Raw genomic sequence first — 16,879 nt, 5'->3', positions numbered from 1 at the left:
AATGCTGATCAAGGTCCCCTTGGTGTTGAAGCTCGCACATATACATACCAGGAATTCCCTCAGAAATTTGTCTTCAAAAATAGGATCAAGAAGTGGGCCCTTCGACAGTCGGGATTCGCACTGGGCCGCATGTACTTTGTTCCACCAACTGCTGGTGAGAGGTTCTACCTTCGAACCCTTCTTACTGTAGTCAAAGGGCCGCAATCATTTGAAGACCTTCGAACCTACAACGGAATTTGTTATGAATCTTTTCATGGAGCTTGCCTTGCCCGTGGCCTCCTTGAAGATGACGGAGAATGGCGCCAATGTTTAACAGATGCAGCTCTAATCAAAACAGGTCAACAACTCCGACGTCTTTTTGCAACCCTCCTCCTATTTTGCGCACCATCTGAACCTCACACTCTCTGGACTCAATTCCGTGAGCACATTTGTGATGATCTCCGACCTCGCATCACCCAACTTCTTCAAAGAACACCTACAGAGGACGAGATTTATGATTTCGGCCTTTACGAAACAGAGAAGATCTTGAACGAATCAGGCAGGCTTCTCAGTGACTGGCCTTCCATGCCGCGGCCTACTAATGACTGGGCTTCAATCGAAGACAATTCCAATGCACTTATTACTGAACAGCTTGCTTACAACCGCCATACTGAACTTGCGTCTCTAGAAAGAAATCTTCAGTGCTTAAACCAGGAGCAAGAAGACGCATATAACCACATCATCCAATCCGTTGAACTCTCTCAAGGTCGTATATTCTTTGTGAATGGGCCGGGGGGAACAGGAAAGACATTTCTTTACAATACTATCTGTAATAAGGTCCGTAGTGAGGGCTGGATAGTACTATGTGTTGCTTCATCGGGAATAGCAGCCTTATTGATCCGTGGCGGTCGAACAGCCCATTCTATGTTCAAAATACCTATCAACAACCTCAATGAAGACTCCTTCTGTCACATTCCTAAAGAAAGTCATCGAGCAGGTCTGCTTCAGGCTACGCGTTTGATCATCTGGGATGAAATAGGTGCCCAACACCGTTATGCACCTGAAGCGCTAGACAGAACATGCAGAGACATTCGAAACAATGACCGCCCATTTGGTGGGATAACAGTAGTCTTTGGCGGTGATTTCCAGCAAACCCTACCAGTTATACCTCGAGGCTCACGCGACCAGATAATTGACGCAACTATCCAGCGATCTTTATTATGGGAACATGCAGAAATTCTCAAGTTGCACCGAAATATGCGGCTCGAAGCTGATGATAGGGAATCCCAATCTTTCTCAGAGTGGCTACTCGATGTGGGGCATGGAAGGGGAAACAATGATGGCAAGATTAATCTGCCAGCGGAAATGAGATTGGATGATATCAATGATCTCATTGATGCCATTTATCCAGCTATCAACACGACACCACCACCTCCACCAGACTACTTCCTTCAACGAATGATTCTCGCACCACGTAATGCTGATGTGTCTGATGTGAACCACACAATCCTCGCCCAAATGTCTGGTGAAGAACATGTCTATTTTAGCGCTGACCAACTTATACATGAAGAAGGGGCTGACGGTGCTCTCGAGCCTATACCGGTGGAATTCCTGCGGTCTGTCAATGCGCAGAGCCTTCCACCTGGTGAATTACCAATCAAAATTGGGTGTCCTCTTATTCTCCTTCGTAATCTCTCACCTTCACATGGTCTTTGTAATGGAACGCGGATGGTTGTGACTCGGATGTCCAGTAGAGTCCTCGAGGTTCGAATTATTGGAGGAGATCATGGTGGTGAACTTGCTTTCATTCCCCGTATTGCACTTATCCCATCCAATAGCACTGAGTTCACCTTCAAATTTCGCAGACTTCAATTCCCGGTTCGACTTGCATTTGCACTGAGCATCAACAAATCACAAGGGCAGTCGGTTAGATTTGTTGGGTTGGATTTACGGTATCCTGCATTTTCTCATGGACAACTCTATGTAGCTCTGTCTCGAGCAACATCACCCCGAAGAATCAGATATATTCTTCCTGAAGACGCTGTAGAAAATTATACTACAAATGTTGTATATCCAGAAGTACTTTTTGATTAGTTAAATTCGAGGTTTACACCTTCACTTTGGACTAAAATCAAACGAATCATGTCTATGTACTTTTCTAGAATTTTCGCAAGAAAAAAAATTTTGAAAGCCGAGTCTCAGGGCTGTTGAAAGGGTCGCTACACCACATTCTCTCTTCTCTAACTCTAGAATTTTCTCGAAGTCGTTGATCTGTCGTAGAAGGTTCCAGACTTGGGAGCTATGTTGCGGATGGTACTGTACAATGAATATAAAGGTGACAATAATCCGATGGTAGCCAACAGCACACTTCACTCGCAAAGAATCTCTTCTTTACTCAATGTCTTTGAATCTCCCGGGTTCTATAATAATTTCCGGTCTTGCTTTCCTTGAGAACGTTCGAACTCCTAATCCCGAGAAACCAAAGACCCTTGCCTTTGATGCTGTTTTCCGTCTCTCGGATGGGTGTGGCCCTGAACAAGATGCTGCTGTTGCCCATTTGACATATTACAACGCAGATAACCTCAATTTCATTGAAGAATCAACTCCATATTTTATTGTTGCAAAGGTTTGTGACTTACTTCATAAGTCTGCTGCGCTACTTCTAACACTAGGATTGTGCTTGGTCAACTTGAACAGATTGCTAAAGTGGAGTATGGCCCTAGCTCTGCCACTCACGCACCAATCATGCTCAGCACATCCGCCTCTCCTCTCAGAAATGAAGATTATTGCTTCGTTGGTGATATCGAAACAGTGAGTCTGAACTTCAGATTTTGCGTCAGTGCCAGTCTTTAACAAATTTCATTACATCTAGCTACTTCCTGCTACGCCTGAATGTGCACAACATGTAGGATGCAAGGTGCACGTTACAATCTGTGGCATTGTTGAGAAAGGCTCAGACTATGAGAAGGAAGTTTCCTTCTTTTACCTCACACCGACTCAATATGTCTCCATATACCACAAGAAATTCGATGCTACCTTCAAGTCAACTCTGCCCATCCGATGTGTCATTAAGGAGTCTCAGCGCTGGACTGCTATTACAAAGCCTAAACCACGACCTGGCAAAGTTGTAGCTATCAGCGGGTTCATCAGTGAAATAGTGCGGACCTCTGATGAAAAGGTGGAATGCATCGAGGTGATTCCTGACCAGGTAATCTACCTCACGGACGTCCAGTTACCTGTCTCGAAGATCCAGAACACGCTTGGTGAGGACCAAATAATCATTGCACCCGAAAATTTCAGAACTGACTACTGTGGCAGATTCTTGCTCCACTCCAGATAACAACTTGAAGCGCAAACTCAGGTTTTCAGGCTTTGGTACTCCAAGCCCAGCTTCGAACAAGCGGCCGAAGTCCCTCCCCATTGTAGATCTTGATAGTTTCTCCATGGAAAGCATTGTCCCTTCCTCTCCCAGCCCAGCTCCATCGGGTGCCATGAGTAGCAGTGGCCCAACAATCACTTTGCCAGCTAGATCTCAGGCTGCAGTCTCGGTCTGCGGACCTGCTGCCGCTGCCATGAGCCGCAACAAGGGAAAGTGACCTGCAAAAACTTCCAAGTGAGACGTATTATCACAATGTTTGTATTACTGTATATAATGAACTACTTATTCTTAAATTCTCGCAAATGATCATCATTTGACTTCTGACCCGTGCGTAGCACGGGTAACAGCTAGTAGGCTATTTAATTCACATCATAGGTGAACTGTATCAGACGGCGGTCCGATACATATCTTAGCGAGCCTTGCAGCTACATTTATTCAAATATTGAAGTTGAAAACCTATCAACACAGAAAGTGAAGTCTTCGCCAATTATTTATAAGTTCCCCGGCATATCCACAAACAAACGGTTAGAACTAGGGTATTAGGCTTACTTTTCCTTGGTAGTACAGACTACTAGCACTTCACGTTCAACGGGCGAAGAGTTTTGAATAATCGCTTTCTCAGTATCATAGAGAAGGTTGCTGAATATTGAGAGCTATGATAACTCGCGTAAATGACTGTATGGCAATTCTTTGGACAGCTCGAGGAGACTAAGCGGCGCAGACGCCTGACGGGAAGCGTGATGGTGATTCGTACTTACCGGTAAATTAGAAGCGTTGAAAGACGTTGGACACATCCGCAGATTCGGTCCGAGATTGATATTTGAGGTCGTCGCACTAGCAGGTAAGGCTAGTTGTTTGGAGGTTGTTGCGTGCTATATGAATGTAATAAGTAGCTCAAATCCCAGGTTTGACGGCATATTAAACCAGGTTTCACAAGGTGGGACGTGGTCGAAGTGCACTAAAAATTCGTTGTAGCAGTCGCTGGTAAAATTCGGACAAGGAAAGCGTTGTCAACTCGCCAAAGAGGGCAGAAACGGACAGTACGACAGTGAGCACCCAATCAATGTTTTAATTCATGAATTCGACTGAGGGTATGCTTTTGTCTTCCCGTCAGGTGAGGAGGTTTTTGACGACGATATTTGTGGGTGAGCGCGTGCACTGACACTGCTGAAAGAAGACCATGTAGCATAAGGAACGTTCGCAGGCAGCCAGGCCTCACCATCAAGGCTTGATTCATTGACTTCTGGCTGAAGAGCATCGCGAGGGGCTGCTGATATCATTCAACCAAGAGATCACTTTTGACACAGCCACAGATCACCTTCTTCTACCTCCACCCACAATGGTCAATCCCGTGGCCATCAGCAACCCCCAAGACCTCCCAGGAGCTGGCTTCGACTTCCGAGACGTCAGGCAGGTATTTGAAGATGCCGCCACAGGTCAGGTCCCTGGTATGGTTTGGAGTTCACGTTGTTGACAACTCACTAGATATGCACGAACAACAGATGTTGTTCATGGACGGCTTTTCGCTCCAGGACGCCATGGCGGCTTTTGAGGTAATTAAAAATACTGTTTCATCCTTTCTCCGTGTATAAGCTTTGTGCTCTTGATCAGATTGGTGAGCCACGTCTGGATAGTGGATATATTGCACCCGGAGATACCAAAGTCGAGTTCAACCCCCTCGCGTTGTTACTACCAGAGGAACTATGCTGGATCATTGACACCGCTTTATTCTACGAGGTGAGTTTCCTTTGCTCTTTTTTTTTTTCTCATTGCACTCACGATGTCCAGATGGAATGGCATAATGGCAACTTCATGTCCCACTCCGTCCACACCTTTCTCTATTTCCATCATCTCGATTATATAGACCCCGACATCGTTCCTTCCTACTTTCTCAACTCGAACGACCCGCTGAGGCCACCGGAACTGATAACTGTTGTCCTCCGAGCTGCCGTAGCGGGCTTACTAAAATGTTGCGATTTGACTTGGAGAGAATTGTCGAAAGGCGCGGTACAAGATGTACGCTGAAACACTCTTTTCTGGTTTCAGAAGTCATAGGGAGCTTTTTTGTCTTTTCCCATTCAGACCGAGGATTGGCAAAGTGACAAATGCGAGGTCTACTTGTTGGAAGGGACACCCGTTCGCGTTGTCATCTCAATGTTGGAGGAAGCGTCTGTCTGGGTTTCAGATTCGCCGAAAAGTGAGTAAAAGACCTCTTAAGTCTAGGAAATGAACTATATGTCGTTTTATAGTTCCTTATTATTGGAAAAACCATTTGGTTTGGCGGCTACAACTCCGCAAGGTGAGCTATCAATAAATTTTCAAATCGATGTGCCGATGGCCAACTAAGTTCAGGCCTTTTTGCAACTCTTGGATTCTAATGTTCACCGGCCCCTCCAATTTCAAGTATACCTCCGAATCTGCCAAGAATCAATCGAGAACATCCGCTCACAGCCTTTACATCAACCATCTGAAGGTTCTCCTGCGCGACTTGCCTTCGATCCATACGTGTCGAGGTCTTTGAACACCGCAGTTCCTATACGGGTTTTGCATGTTGGCTCCTTTTCCGAAACACTGGATGCACTTGATGCATTTTTCGAAGGTTTGAAGGAAATTAGTCAGATGGCAGGGGTACACAGTGTTTCGACATGGAAGGTGTGTGTTTCTTGTTAATTCATCGACGCTTTTACATGATTACTCATTCAATCGATAGGCGGTTGGCCTATTACACGTATGGAACGCGAAATTGCCCATAGCAAAGCCCTATATAAGGTCCTTCACACAGGTAAGTGTTACTTACTATTTGTTCCGTCCGAATGTGAATTGAACGAATATTCCAGTCTGCTTTTTATAATGGAGTCCTTGTTTTCGACCAACACTCACCTTCCTGGCTCGTCGACAGGTTCTTCCATGAAACGATCGGCATCACTTGGGCACAGTTCCAAGGATATATTCACCACCGTTGGGTTGGAACGTCTCCTCCACCTTTGACTACACTCGAGCGGGACATTCACAAGGTAGTGTCACCACTTATGACGTTATAATTGACTTAATCTCGGTTACTTCCTAGTTGGCTATATCTGACGTTAAAGGAAATTGGAGCAATCAGCCGAGAAGAAGAAGACAGCTGATGAAATCCTTAATAGGCTGGCATCGAATTTATGATGTACTAACGGAGATGTTGTTCGATGTGAACGTTTCTGTATGTAGCAAGCCATATCCTTTCTTAAAATTTATTGATCATTCTGTGCGCATAGGATCTACCAAACAATCACATTCTTTTGTTCATACCCAAAACGGTGCTGCTATGGCGATTATCATCTATACGTGAAATTGTTTTGTCGGGATTTCAATTAGAGTTTTACTCTCCAGAGGAGAAAACATTTGCGTACTGGTATTTGACGAGAGTGTTTGAGATGGAGTTGGAATGCTTTGAGAATTTGTTGGCTGCAATGCCTTCAGGTTCGTCCGACGCCTTGCCTATAGTGAGCTCAAGAAATCATTGCTGATTTTATTATACAGATACGCTTGCATATCGCGAAATGATTTACAATCAACAACTTACTACAGCGCTTCAAGCCTTATGCGCATCATTGTTCATTGTACATTCCGTTTCATCCATTGCACAGAGGAGAGTTCTGATTTTGGTTTAATAGATGACGATTCCTCTATTATCGTTTAATTGGAGACGAACAAAGCCGAATTTCTTTAGAAGATATAAATGGGCTTTCAAACCCGAATACGAACAATTTGTGACTGAACCCGTTGGGCAACCGGATTTAGCAGAGTTCATGAGAGTCTGTCTGGGTATTTTGAAGGTGAGTACACGTTTTCTTCTTACTTCTTGCCGAGATCACCTGATATAAATTGAATATGACGTTTCAGAATGGCGTCACATCATCACCGAGAGAAGGTATTGAATTCGCTGTAGGGTTGTTGAGGGATATGTTGACTGGGAGCAATGAACCGGTACTGGGGGCGTGGGCGCAATGTTGGATTGGGGAGAGAAGAGAAGTAAGTTTTAAAATCTGGTCTTCGCTCCTGATTACTGATTCTTCCGTTCCGTATATTTTAGTTTATAGAGAAGTTGATAAGTGTTGCTGAAGGCCTTTTTGCGGTTATACCTCCAGAACGAAATCGCTCTTCTCTGAATGGAGCCCTAACGATATTATCTTCGTCTCCGTCTCATCCAACGACATCATCGTCACCATCAATAATAGTGACCGAAACCGTTGCTTCATCGTCTACTACTGTTCGCGCAGCCAACACGCCGAACAATGAGGAAAATGATGATGACTACGATGTACGTGATGGAGAGGGAAAAGGAAAACTACTGCGGAATGTGAGAGCTGAAAAGGTCAATCTACGTTGGGATGTGAATGTACATCCTTGGTTCCCTATACCGGTTGTTGACCGTCATCTTCCGGGTACGGAGGTTCAGTAGAATGTGTACTGAGCGAGAGGAGTCGATAATAGTATTCCATTATAATTTTAGGTTTAATTGAATATACATACACTACCGTTCTACATAGACTCGTACATTGTCTAACTGCGTTTACGTAGTTAGCATTTTCAATCTTGTCCTGCTTGCGGAACCCATTCTTGGAGGAACAGGACAAGCCTTGGCACTAATGATCAGGTGGACCATTCTTGATCATTCCGAAGATGGGAACATCAGATGACATAAGTTTGATCCGTAAACAAACTTGGCTAGAGCGTCCATCTCGTCTGTCTTCAAAGAGCATTGCCTAAAGCTTCTGCATTTCACTATGTCGAGCCAAAGACTTGATGCGATCCCTGCGAATTTAGGCAACTTCTAGCACCAAACATCAATTCTGCGAGAATGGAACCTGTCGAAGGCACCACGGTCGAATGGTATAGCATTAGCAAAGCGCGATTTTGACCTTGAGGTCAGAAGAAAATGTTTTGGGGTACTTCTCACATATTAGCCTGGATGACTACCCATTCAGTCGCTGCCACACTCTCATATATCGACCCACTGGTGTACCTACATCCCCCAAGTCGATATCGATGCAATTGCTGATGATCTCGAGCGCTTTCTTCACTCTCACGGACCTGCCCTTTGTAGTTGTCCGTATCGTTGGAGCTGCGGTCGTTACCTATGGTGTTTTGAAATACATAGAAGCGAAGAGCTCGCCAGTACGCCCTGCCTCACAAACTCGAAGTTTATTTCATCACTAATTAGTTTCAATCTATAGCTGAACAAGATACCTACAATAGGGTACTCCGGCGTCCTGACCTCATACATCACTGCTATCAAATACATGTCCAAAGGTACAGAGTTGATCGAAGAAGGATATAATAAAGTAAGAATCCTATTCTACTTGAATCCAGTTGAACGAAGTGAATGTTAAATGTATAGTATAATGGCCGGCCCTTCAAAATTGCTACAATGTCAAGATGGACCGTCGTTCTGAGTGGAGAGAGATACGTCAAAGAATTGATTAGGGCACCAAACGATATTTTGTCATTCGACGAACCTGCAATCGAGGTGAGGAATTATCTTTATTGTTCGGAATCCTGAAAAAGAGAAAGCATGATAGGCATCACAAGCTGACTATACATTTGGCCCTGGCCTTTTTACTCATGCACATCATACGGAGACTGTACAAGGTGCAATTACTCGTAATTTGGCAGAGAGATTTGATGAAATGAGGGACGAAATATTTGAGTCGATGGAAGAGTATATTCCTCTCAAAAAAGGTAAGTCTCTATTCTCGGGAAGTTCAATCTTTCTCACTAGCTGCGTTATCATTTTCCTTCCTCGCTATATTCCACTTAGATTGGGTAACCATTAATGCGTATGAGACAATGTTACACGTCATGTGTCGCACGACAAACAGGTACCTCATTGGACTTCCTTGGTGTGGGTGTTTCTAGTCAACATTGCAAGTGATATTTAGTTTTGATTTGTTTTATGGCGTTTCCTTAAATCCAGGTCGTCATCCGCGTTATCGTTACCTCAACGAGCAGTTGACTGGTAATGTGTTGGAAGCTGCCACGATCATCAGAGCTTTCCCGGATACCTTAAAGGGGTGAAAATTTGTTGCGCGCTTGCCCGTTATACGATGACTGACTGCGGTTGATCCAGTTTTGCTAGCAAATTCTTGACAACGGTTGGAAAGAGAATGCAGGAAGCTCATGACATTCTGGCTCCCATGATAGAAGAAAGACTTTTGCAGTATAGCCAATGCGACAGTGAACGCGACGGTCAAGCGGTGAGCCTAAATCCGAATAATTAGAGTTACGTGTACTATACTGAAGTTGCAGTAGAATGACGTTGTTACCTGGCTACTCCAGACAGCTACGCATGACTATCACTTGACAGTTCGAGATCTCGTCAAGCGCATTCTAATGATTAATTTTGCTTCCACTCAAACCAGCTCTTTGGTCCGTAACCCATATTCGCTCTATAATAATTCGGACACAAATGTTTAGATTCACTCCTCTTAGGTGCTTACCCAGGTCTTATATGACCTCGCCGTACGCCCCGAGTATCTAAATGAAATGCGCCGGGAAGCGGACAGTTTGATTGAAAAACATGGCTGGACTAAGGCGGCTTTACAGCGCATGCGTAAAGTGGATAGTTTCTTGAAGGAATCCCATCGAATGAATAGTGTCGCCAGTTGTATGTTGCACTAACACTATAGACGCGCATTGTACTGACAGTCGTTATAGTTCTCATGGTTCGGAAAACGGTTAAAACTTGGACACTTTCCGATGGGACTGTGATCCCTCCGGATGTCTATGTCGGTCTGGCAGCCGAGGAAATGAATAAAGCAGAGGTTTGCCATACTTTCGTAACGCTCTAAGCTTATATGTTCATTATTTCAAAATAGGAATCGTTTCAGGACGGACGAATCTTCAAAGGCTTTAGATTTGCAGAAATGCGTGATGGAGATGGCGAGTTAGATTCGATCAAGTATCAAATGGTTTGTTTGAGTCCGGAATCTGTATTATTCGGCCACGGTCGGCACGCTTGGTATGTAACTCATCCCTCCATCACCCCGTCCCTCGCCCCAGTTTCTCATGCATTGTTTTCCATTCTAGCCCGGGACGGTTCCTTGCCGTCTATGCTATCAAAGCAGTGTTTGTGTACATCCTGCTCAATTATGATGTTCAGATGGAGAACGGATTATTGGAACATCCAGCTAATGTTCGGTTTGAAATTTCTACTCTTCCTGACCAGAAGGCGAAGGTGATGTTTAGAAAAAGAAGAGAATTTGATCTGTGACGGAGCGAGTATGGACGGGCCAGTAGTTTCTTTAATTCCCCAAAGCAAGAAGCTCCGATAGTATCTAATGTATGAAGTATCACTGTGTTGAACGAAGCCAGAGGAAATCAATACTTGATTCTGAAAGTGAATAATATTAGGTATCATGTGACCGTGATTTACGCGTCATTCTACATAGGACGCGTACCAGCACTGTTCAAGAACTTTGAGCAGAGACCGGCTACCGACGCGATGGCTAGCAACTACCGGACGACGAGGTCTACATCACGAATAGCAGCGGCGAATGAACTAGCAGCCTCCTCCTCCTCTATATTTGATTCTCAGGACGTGGAGAATTCGACGCCGAGAGCCAGCGCGGCAATGGTAGCAACTCAGATAAAACAAATCCACGAAATTGAGTCATCCAACGACGGCTGTACTTCACGCCCGACTAAGAGGAAACGAAAACAATATGACACTTCAGCTCCCAGGAAAGCGGCTAAATCGGCCTTCCCCAAGAAGACAGCTGCAGCTGGCGTGATTACATTACCCGGCCAGCAGCCAGAAGATTGGAGGACCGTTTATGATACTATCAAGGAGATGAGATCACATTTTACGGCGCCTGCAGACACTATGGGATGCGAACAGTCGAAACACAAAGAAAACGATCCGAAGGTCTGCTGTCTATCGTTATCGACGCTAATTTCTTGCTTACGCGACGAAGAACAGCAGATTCACGACACTCGTGTATCTTATGCTGTCTTCTCAGACTAAAGATGAGATCACCGATGCTGCAGTCACGAAGCTGAAAGCTGCTGTCGGTGGAACGCTGTCAATAGACGCAATTGTTTCTGCGGAAGAGTCTACTGTTTCAGCAGCCATCAATAAGGTAGGCTTCTGGAGGCGGAAGGCCGGGTATGTTCTCTTTCATTCATCCTTTCTTCCTTCGTCAATTTGATTCTTCCAGATATATTAAGCAAACAGCACAAAGATTACTACATGATTTCGACTCGGATGTCCCAAAGACGGTTAAAGAACTTTGCTCGTTGCCAGGGGTGGGCCCTAAAATGGCTATTTTGGCACTTCATGTGGCTTGGGATATGTAAGTGCGGTATTTTCCATTATTTTTGTCCCACTGCAACTTGCGTTATTCTTGATAGAAATACCGGCATTGGAGTAGACTCTCACGTCCACCGTATAACCAATCTCTTAGGATGGCACAACAAGCCGACAAAGAGTGCGGAGGAAACGAGGTGACTTACATATTCTAGGACTCCCCCTTAAATTCAAAATGATGATTGGCTTTCGTAGGCTCAGCTTGCAGTCGTGGCTTCCTGCTGAGTTTCATCGAGAAATCAATGGACTTTTGGTTGGTTTCGGGCAGGTGGGCAAATTGCCTTCATCTTAAATCTTGACCTTAAAGCCGAGGTGTTATCCTAGGTGATCTGTCTACCAACAAAGCCTCATTGTGACACGTGCAAGCTTTCAGCAAGAGGGTTATGCCCTAACGCTCGGATGGCCTTCAAGGCCACCGATTCCGAGGGCACCGTTCACCTGAGCCCAGAATCGTCACCAAAATTGAACATAGAAATCGACGAGGGAGCCCTGCATAGTCCTGTTTAAGACACCCCTCTTCTATCTTGTCCATGTTTTACACCTTTGACCTGCAACGATTAATTGTTTATGTCGGCCTACATCATAGTGTCAGCCTAAGAATCGCGGATCAAGTGGATAAATGTGCTCCAGGACTCCGCAAAGGTGGTTGTGTATGAGCCTACCCCGAACATTTTGACTATCCGATTTTTTTGGCATTTACTTTTCACTGAGGTAGTCTGGATTGTCCTTCTAAGACATCTTTGCCACAAAAGCAGATCGGGCAAACATGTCCTGCAGCAATCCATTCTTGCATTCAAAGTGGTCGCCGAGGATGAAGTATCAATCAAACATGAGTAATGGTGAAAATGTAAACGTTTTTCGGGTCTTCGATGTGTCTCTATATTTTCTGACTGTTGACCTTGAGGTCGGTGTAATGTAGTTGCCCACTGAGCTAGTCTTTGCTTGATCAATCACTGAGGCCGGCGAGATAACAACAAACTCACTGGTAGCTTCCGGACGTCTCATAGGAGCTGATCCGAACTCCGCCCGGGTACCAATCCCAACAATTACTCCGATCTCAAAAGTAAACGCCATTTAAAGATATAAAAATGTGCGCGGATTATGAGTGAGTAACGCAATACTGTCGCGAATGTGGTGCACCATAGTGAGTCAGTGATGAATCGATGACGGTCCAAACGGTAGGAGTGCAGAAGCTCAAAAACCAACGGCTAAATTGCGCTCGGAGTAGTAACAATACACGGTCCCTAGGAGAAATATTTCGATGCGTGGGGTTGAACTTCCACCCACGCGGCGTCTAATGCTTGGAGGACCTCCTCCGCTAACAGATAAACCTGATCAGACGGATGGGATCAAATGGCGAATGAATCACTTACGCAACGGCCCCTTCTCGAGGTCAATCAAGTTCTGAAGTGAAAGGGCTAGGTCAGTCGAGCCACAGACACTCAAACCATAAACCAGTCACCTGCTTGATGTGCCCAACGCTGGAGGCACCGATGAGAACAGAGTCTCCATATTCGCGTTTCAGGAAACTGTGATGAGAGATCCAACGAAGGGCGATTTCAGCCATAGTGAGCCCATGTTTATCGGCCACGGCCTGGATTTCGTTCACCACTCTGAAGTAATGGTCGTTCCAATATCTTTTAAAGATGTCAGATAGGCTCTTCTGAACGAAGTATGTATCTCAATTGACCTTTTACGGTAAAGCTGTTCGTTTCAATCCACCAGATATTTATATTAATCTCAGACAGGCGAATTTCAGTTTGATTTCTTACCTTGCCCTGACGTTGTTCTGGGTCAAATCGGGATCCGGCTTCACTAGTGGTATTCATCGAGGTATACCTGCCTGTGAAGAAGCCCCCTCCCACTAGATAACGAATTGAGTCGACTTCAGTCCGGTGATGGTGAGAAAATGAACCGACATGGGTTGAATTCATAGAAGCTGATACCATATTTTCGCAGACAGGGGAAAAGTTCTGGTTCAACAGCACGATGAACTGCGTTGTATATGCCTTGGTATGCAGTTGGTTGGATGTAACCATTTGCTTTGCATATTTGTACGATCTCGGCGACTTCCCAACTGCAGGTGGGGAAAAGCAGGCTGAACAAGTATCTCTTTGACGGCGGAGATAGAAAGAGCTCACGCGGCATAGTTGCTTATGCCAAAACGTTTGAAATAGCCTTCTTTGTACAGGTCGTTGACAGCTTTCATGGTGACTTCGTAAGGAACAGTGCGGTCTGGTGCGTGAAGGTACCACATTTCGAGTGACCTGAAGTACTGAGTTGGGATGCTGACATGCCGGGAGGGTTTGGGTATACGCACTTGACATTCAATGCTTGCAAAGATTTCATCAAGTGAATCCTAAGACCCTACAAGAGCACAGCATTAGTACTGACATATTGTCAAACGTAATCGCCTTACTTCTGGCGAATGGTGAATGTCAGAATCCATTCCAGTCTAGCTTCATTGGCACCCCAGTTTTTGTTAATCAGGACTTGAACATACCACGTCTCGCGGCTGCGGGTAGAGCTTTGTTTCAATCTTGAACCCCTTGCTTTCAAGATCAATCTTGCCAAGATACTCTTCGCTGGTCCCACCAGCATAAGTTCTCGCAGAATCAATCTGTGGCAGTGTCAGACTAAAGCGCATCCTACGGTTGTCCTACGCGTCAAGGACTCACCTCCGTATGCCCATGAGATTTGAAAACCTCCAAGATTGCTTCGACCTTTTCGATATCATGAACTCTAGCACCTCCTTTCCCAGGTGCACCAAAGGTCATGGCGCCCTGTTATAATAATCAACTCGAAGGAAATCGCCATAAATGTGAGCCTACCATGACGATATTCAAGGCACTCTTTTGCTGAGGCAAACTCATGGTTTGGGGATGAGTTCTAGCAATTCGTTCTGCTTCCACAGTATCTTATAATAATTTGGTGATTGGCGACGAGTAAATGACTGAGTAGTACCAGTTACAACCAAGATAGTTCGTTTACCAGTCAGTAACACGGTGGGTAAGCATGTGTCAACTGATCATGATCATGCATGATGACGCGTCTTTTTCAGTCCACGGCATGGTAGTTGTATATCCGAAATACATCGGACCTTATCGGGTATACCATATCCCCTGCTATTGGCTACCGGCGCCATATATTGTAAGTGCACTTGATGACTGAGTCGATGGCTAACAGTATGATCATGAGTAATAATTTGCTTACCCGCCCATCACCGTCATCCTTTAACTTTCATATCTAATTGGATTACATGAATCGAGTCTCGTAAAATCGGCACCGCTCAATCTTCCCTACGGTTGAAAATCCGGGTGGCTCACTGATCGGGAGCACTGTACGGCAACTCTTCGATTATCGTTCGGATATAATGATATAATATGGCGCGTAGCTTGGCGGGAGTAATTTTTGTAAAACATGTGTCTGCAAACCCTCAGTGCTTTATCATCCAGGCGGAAATGCCAGTGCAGAATTTGACCCTCAAGCACTACCTGCACCACCTACAGTGAGGAGGACCGCTCCCGATGGTCCGAGAAGATCACCTCTTTGGATAATCCATGATCACCATGCCACAGTCGAAGACTTGTCCAGAGGACAACACTCGCTAACAGAGAACAAAGTCTGGGGTATTTTTCGTCTCGTCCTTGCTATATATAGAACGGAATAAGGAGAGTCAACTTCAAGCGGCGAGAGGTTCCCTAAAATCACGGAATTACCAAAAGCGTATGATCAGTGATCACATCTTGTCAAGCTCCTTTGGGTTGATCTCGAGCTGTCAATTGGTTCTGTACAAGATACAAGCTAACAGGGTATGCGATGGGGTAGGGTATGCGATGGTGTGTGGCGATCATAATCATGTTTCGGTTTTCCGTCGTTTGTGGGTCGAGAAAAGTGTGTTCAAAGGTGGATTGGAGCTGTTTGCCTCGGGTTTATGTGGCCTTTGCAAGGTATCATCGTTCACAATATCCTTTGAACTTCGAATGAGAGAATTTTTTCATGTGATAAGGGAGGGGTCACTGACCGAAAGCGGTGGCTCAACAATGAGGGAGTCATCGACATCCTGCACTACCGGAGTGGTCTTCAAACGTTTGGCCAGTTCTCGCGATTTGCGCTTTTGCAAATGCAGCTGCGAAACAAATACGTCAATAGCCAGATAACGAACATGGTATATTATGCAAACCTGCTTGTCGCGTGCCTCGACTACAGATCTAAGGGTTTCTATTTCCCGCTCCTTAATATCGATTTCCTCTTGTTTTTTCCGGACTGAACGAACAAGACGATGATTAGCCTTCTCCTCTGAACTTCTCTTCTTTGTCTCGTGTGCAAGTTCTTCGCTAAGTGAAAGAATATTTTGGTTCTGTTCTGCCATTGCGTGATACATTTCTTCAATTTGTGCGGACAGGCCTTCTTTTGACTGTATATCTAATTGATCGGCAGCCGATTGCTCGCGCAGTGATGAATTTTCCTTTCGCATGCGTTCTAAATCAGAGAATAAGGGTATAACACGCTTCTCTAGGCGTTCTGTGGCCTCGAGGAGTGCTACCTGCGTAGATGACTTCAATACCGATAGTTGAAGGCACATTCAACAATAACGCATGTGAAGACGTACAGCCTGAGATGCATCGTGAGCTAAACTTGAGTCTTCAACAAACTTCCGGATGATGCCACTTGTCTTATCAGCTACCACAGGCGGCGTCTCTTCGCCCATGTTTTCAAGGCGGCTATAGAGTCGGCTGACGACTGATGCATCCGGAAAATCGAAGAAGATCCGGTAGGGAATCCGTGACCCCCATTCGGTGCGACATTTTGGACAAGTGCTGAGTTGAGATATGCAGTGCTTGCAGAAGGCGTGTCCTGGCCATAGTTTCTCCTTTAGTAAAGCCCGAAAACTTTGTCACAAAGACAAAATTGCACCACAATATTGAGCTAAGAATTCATCTGGTTTGTCAACTTTGTCGCAGATAATGCAGAGGAGATGGCCCATGGGTCATGGATATTGTCGTGGTACACGCTTGGTACACGCGAACGTCCGAACGTCGACACCGGGAAATGATCACGTGAATGTGATGAAGTTAAATATAAACAGTGAAAGGGCCACCGACTCGAGAGCCTGGAAACAAGGAGATCGACTATTGCTTAGAACTAAATTACATTGTTAAGTCCGGTTTTTC

General features: G+C 45.1%; 8 protein-coding genes across 8 annotated transcripts; 6 read left to right on the top strand and 2 right to left on the bottom strand.

Annotated features, from left to right (window-relative positions):
* Positions 1–327: 327 nt before the first annotated feature.
* On the top strand, positions 328–510 carry AGABI2DRAFT_46344 (hypothetical protein; the record flags this gene model as incomplete). Its single annotated transcript, XM_006457626.1, has 1 exon — positions 328–510. A coding segment is annotated over one exon (183 nt), but the record flags the coding sequence as incomplete, so codon positions are not given.
* A 1,867-nt stretch (positions 511–2,377) lies between these two features.
* On the top strand, positions 2,378–3,575 carry AGABI2DRAFT_115726 (hypothetical protein; the record flags this gene model as incomplete). Its single annotated transcript, XM_006458635.1, has 4 exons — positions 2,378–2,605; positions 2,677–2,790; positions 2,852–3,242; positions 3,298–3,575. The coding sequence occupies 4 exons, from the start codon at positions 2,378–2,380 to the stop codon at positions 3,573–3,575; spliced, it is 1,011 nt and encodes a 336-aa protein (XP_006458698.1).
* Positions 3,576–4,782: 1,207 nt separating this feature from the next.
* Positions 4,783–7,799, top strand: AGABI2DRAFT_63041 (hypothetical protein; the record flags this gene model as incomplete). The annotated part of the gene is made up of 14 exons (XM_006458634.1): positions 4,783–4,911; positions 4,970–5,095; positions 5,147–5,374; positions 5,441–5,555; positions 5,608–5,657; positions 5,711–6,010; positions 6,069–6,140; positions 6,196–6,372; positions 6,465–6,557; positions 6,613–6,817; positions 6,878–6,957; positions 7,012–7,173; positions 7,241–7,451; positions 7,705–7,799. The coding sequence occupies 14 exons, from the start codon at positions 4,783–4,785 to the stop codon at positions 7,797–7,799; spliced, it is 2,043 nt and encodes a 680-aa protein (XP_006458697.1).
* Positions 7,800–8,574: 775 nt separating this feature from the next.
* AGABI2DRAFT_200516 (hypothetical protein) lies at positions 8,575–10,610 on the top strand (the record flags this gene model as incomplete). Its single annotated transcript, XM_006458633.1, has 11 exons — positions 8,575–8,682; positions 8,739–8,867; positions 8,920–9,079; positions 9,159–9,248; positions 9,315–9,411; positions 9,468–9,594; positions 9,650–9,766; positions 9,830–10,004; positions 10,055–10,161; positions 10,216–10,358; positions 10,427–10,610. The coding sequence occupies exons 1-11, from the start codon at positions 8,641–8,643 to the stop codon at positions 10,608–10,610; spliced, it is 1,371 nt and encodes a 456-aa protein (XP_006458696.1). The 5' UTR covers positions 8,575–8,640.
* A 540-nt stretch (positions 10,611–11,150) lies between these two features.
* Positions 11,151–12,221, top strand: AGABI2DRAFT_217472 (hypothetical protein). The gene is made up of 6 exons (XM_006458632.1): positions 11,151–11,264; positions 11,314–11,504; positions 11,557–11,691; positions 11,750–11,842; positions 11,901–11,973; positions 12,030–12,221. Exons 1-6 carry the CDS (start codon positions 11,190–11,192, stop codon positions 12,210–12,212), a joined length of 750 nt encoding a protein of 249 aa, XP_006458695.1. The 5' UTR covers positions 11,151–11,189; the 3' UTR covers positions 12,213–12,221.
* Positions 12,222–12,949: 728 nt separating this feature from the next.
* On the bottom strand, positions 12,950–14,578 carry AGABI2DRAFT_115724 (hypothetical protein; the record flags this gene model as incomplete). Its single annotated transcript, XM_006458631.1, has 12 exons — positions 12,950–13,023; positions 13,079–13,109; positions 13,168–13,342; positions 13,396–13,409; positions 13,478–13,569; positions 13,625–13,782; positions 13,847–13,972; positions 14,026–14,072; positions 14,125–14,160; positions 14,209–14,325; positions 14,384–14,488; positions 14,537–14,578. The coding sequence occupies 12 exons, from the start codon at positions 14,576–14,578 to the stop codon at positions 12,950–12,952; spliced, it is 1,017 nt and encodes a 338-aa protein (XP_006458694.1).
* Positions 14,579–15,538: 960 nt separating this feature from the next.
* AGABI2DRAFT_190911 (hypothetical protein) lies at positions 15,539–16,062 on the top strand. Its single transcript, XM_006458630.1, has one exon. The coding sequence runs from the start codon at positions 15,542–15,544 to the stop codon at positions 15,863–15,865; it is 324 nt and encodes a 107-aa protein (XP_006458693.1). The 5' UTR covers positions 15,539–15,541; the 3' UTR covers positions 15,866–16,062.
* Positions 16,063–16,087: 25 nt separating this feature from the next.
* AGABI2DRAFT_200508 (hypothetical protein) lies at positions 16,088–16,710 on the bottom strand (the record flags this gene model as incomplete). Its single annotated transcript, XM_006458629.1, has 3 exons — positions 16,623–16,710; positions 16,318–16,562; positions 16,088–16,263 (listed from the first exon to the last, which is right to left on the bottom strand). Coding segments are annotated over exons 1-3 (489 nt in total), but the record flags the coding sequence as incomplete, so codon positions are not given.
* Positions 16,711–16,879: the final 169 nt, after the last annotated feature.

Source organism: Agaricus bisporus (genome assembly GCF_000300575.1).
Source record: "Agaricus bisporus var. bisporus H97 unplaced genomic scaffold AGABI2scaffold_2, whole genome shotgun sequence".
Taxonomy (NCBI): Eukaryota; Fungi; Basidiomycota; class Agaricomycetes; order Agaricales; family Agaricaceae; genus Agaricus; species Agaricus bisporus.
Note: the sequence above shows the minus strand (reverse complement) of the source record. Positions and strands in the feature narration are given on the sequence as shown.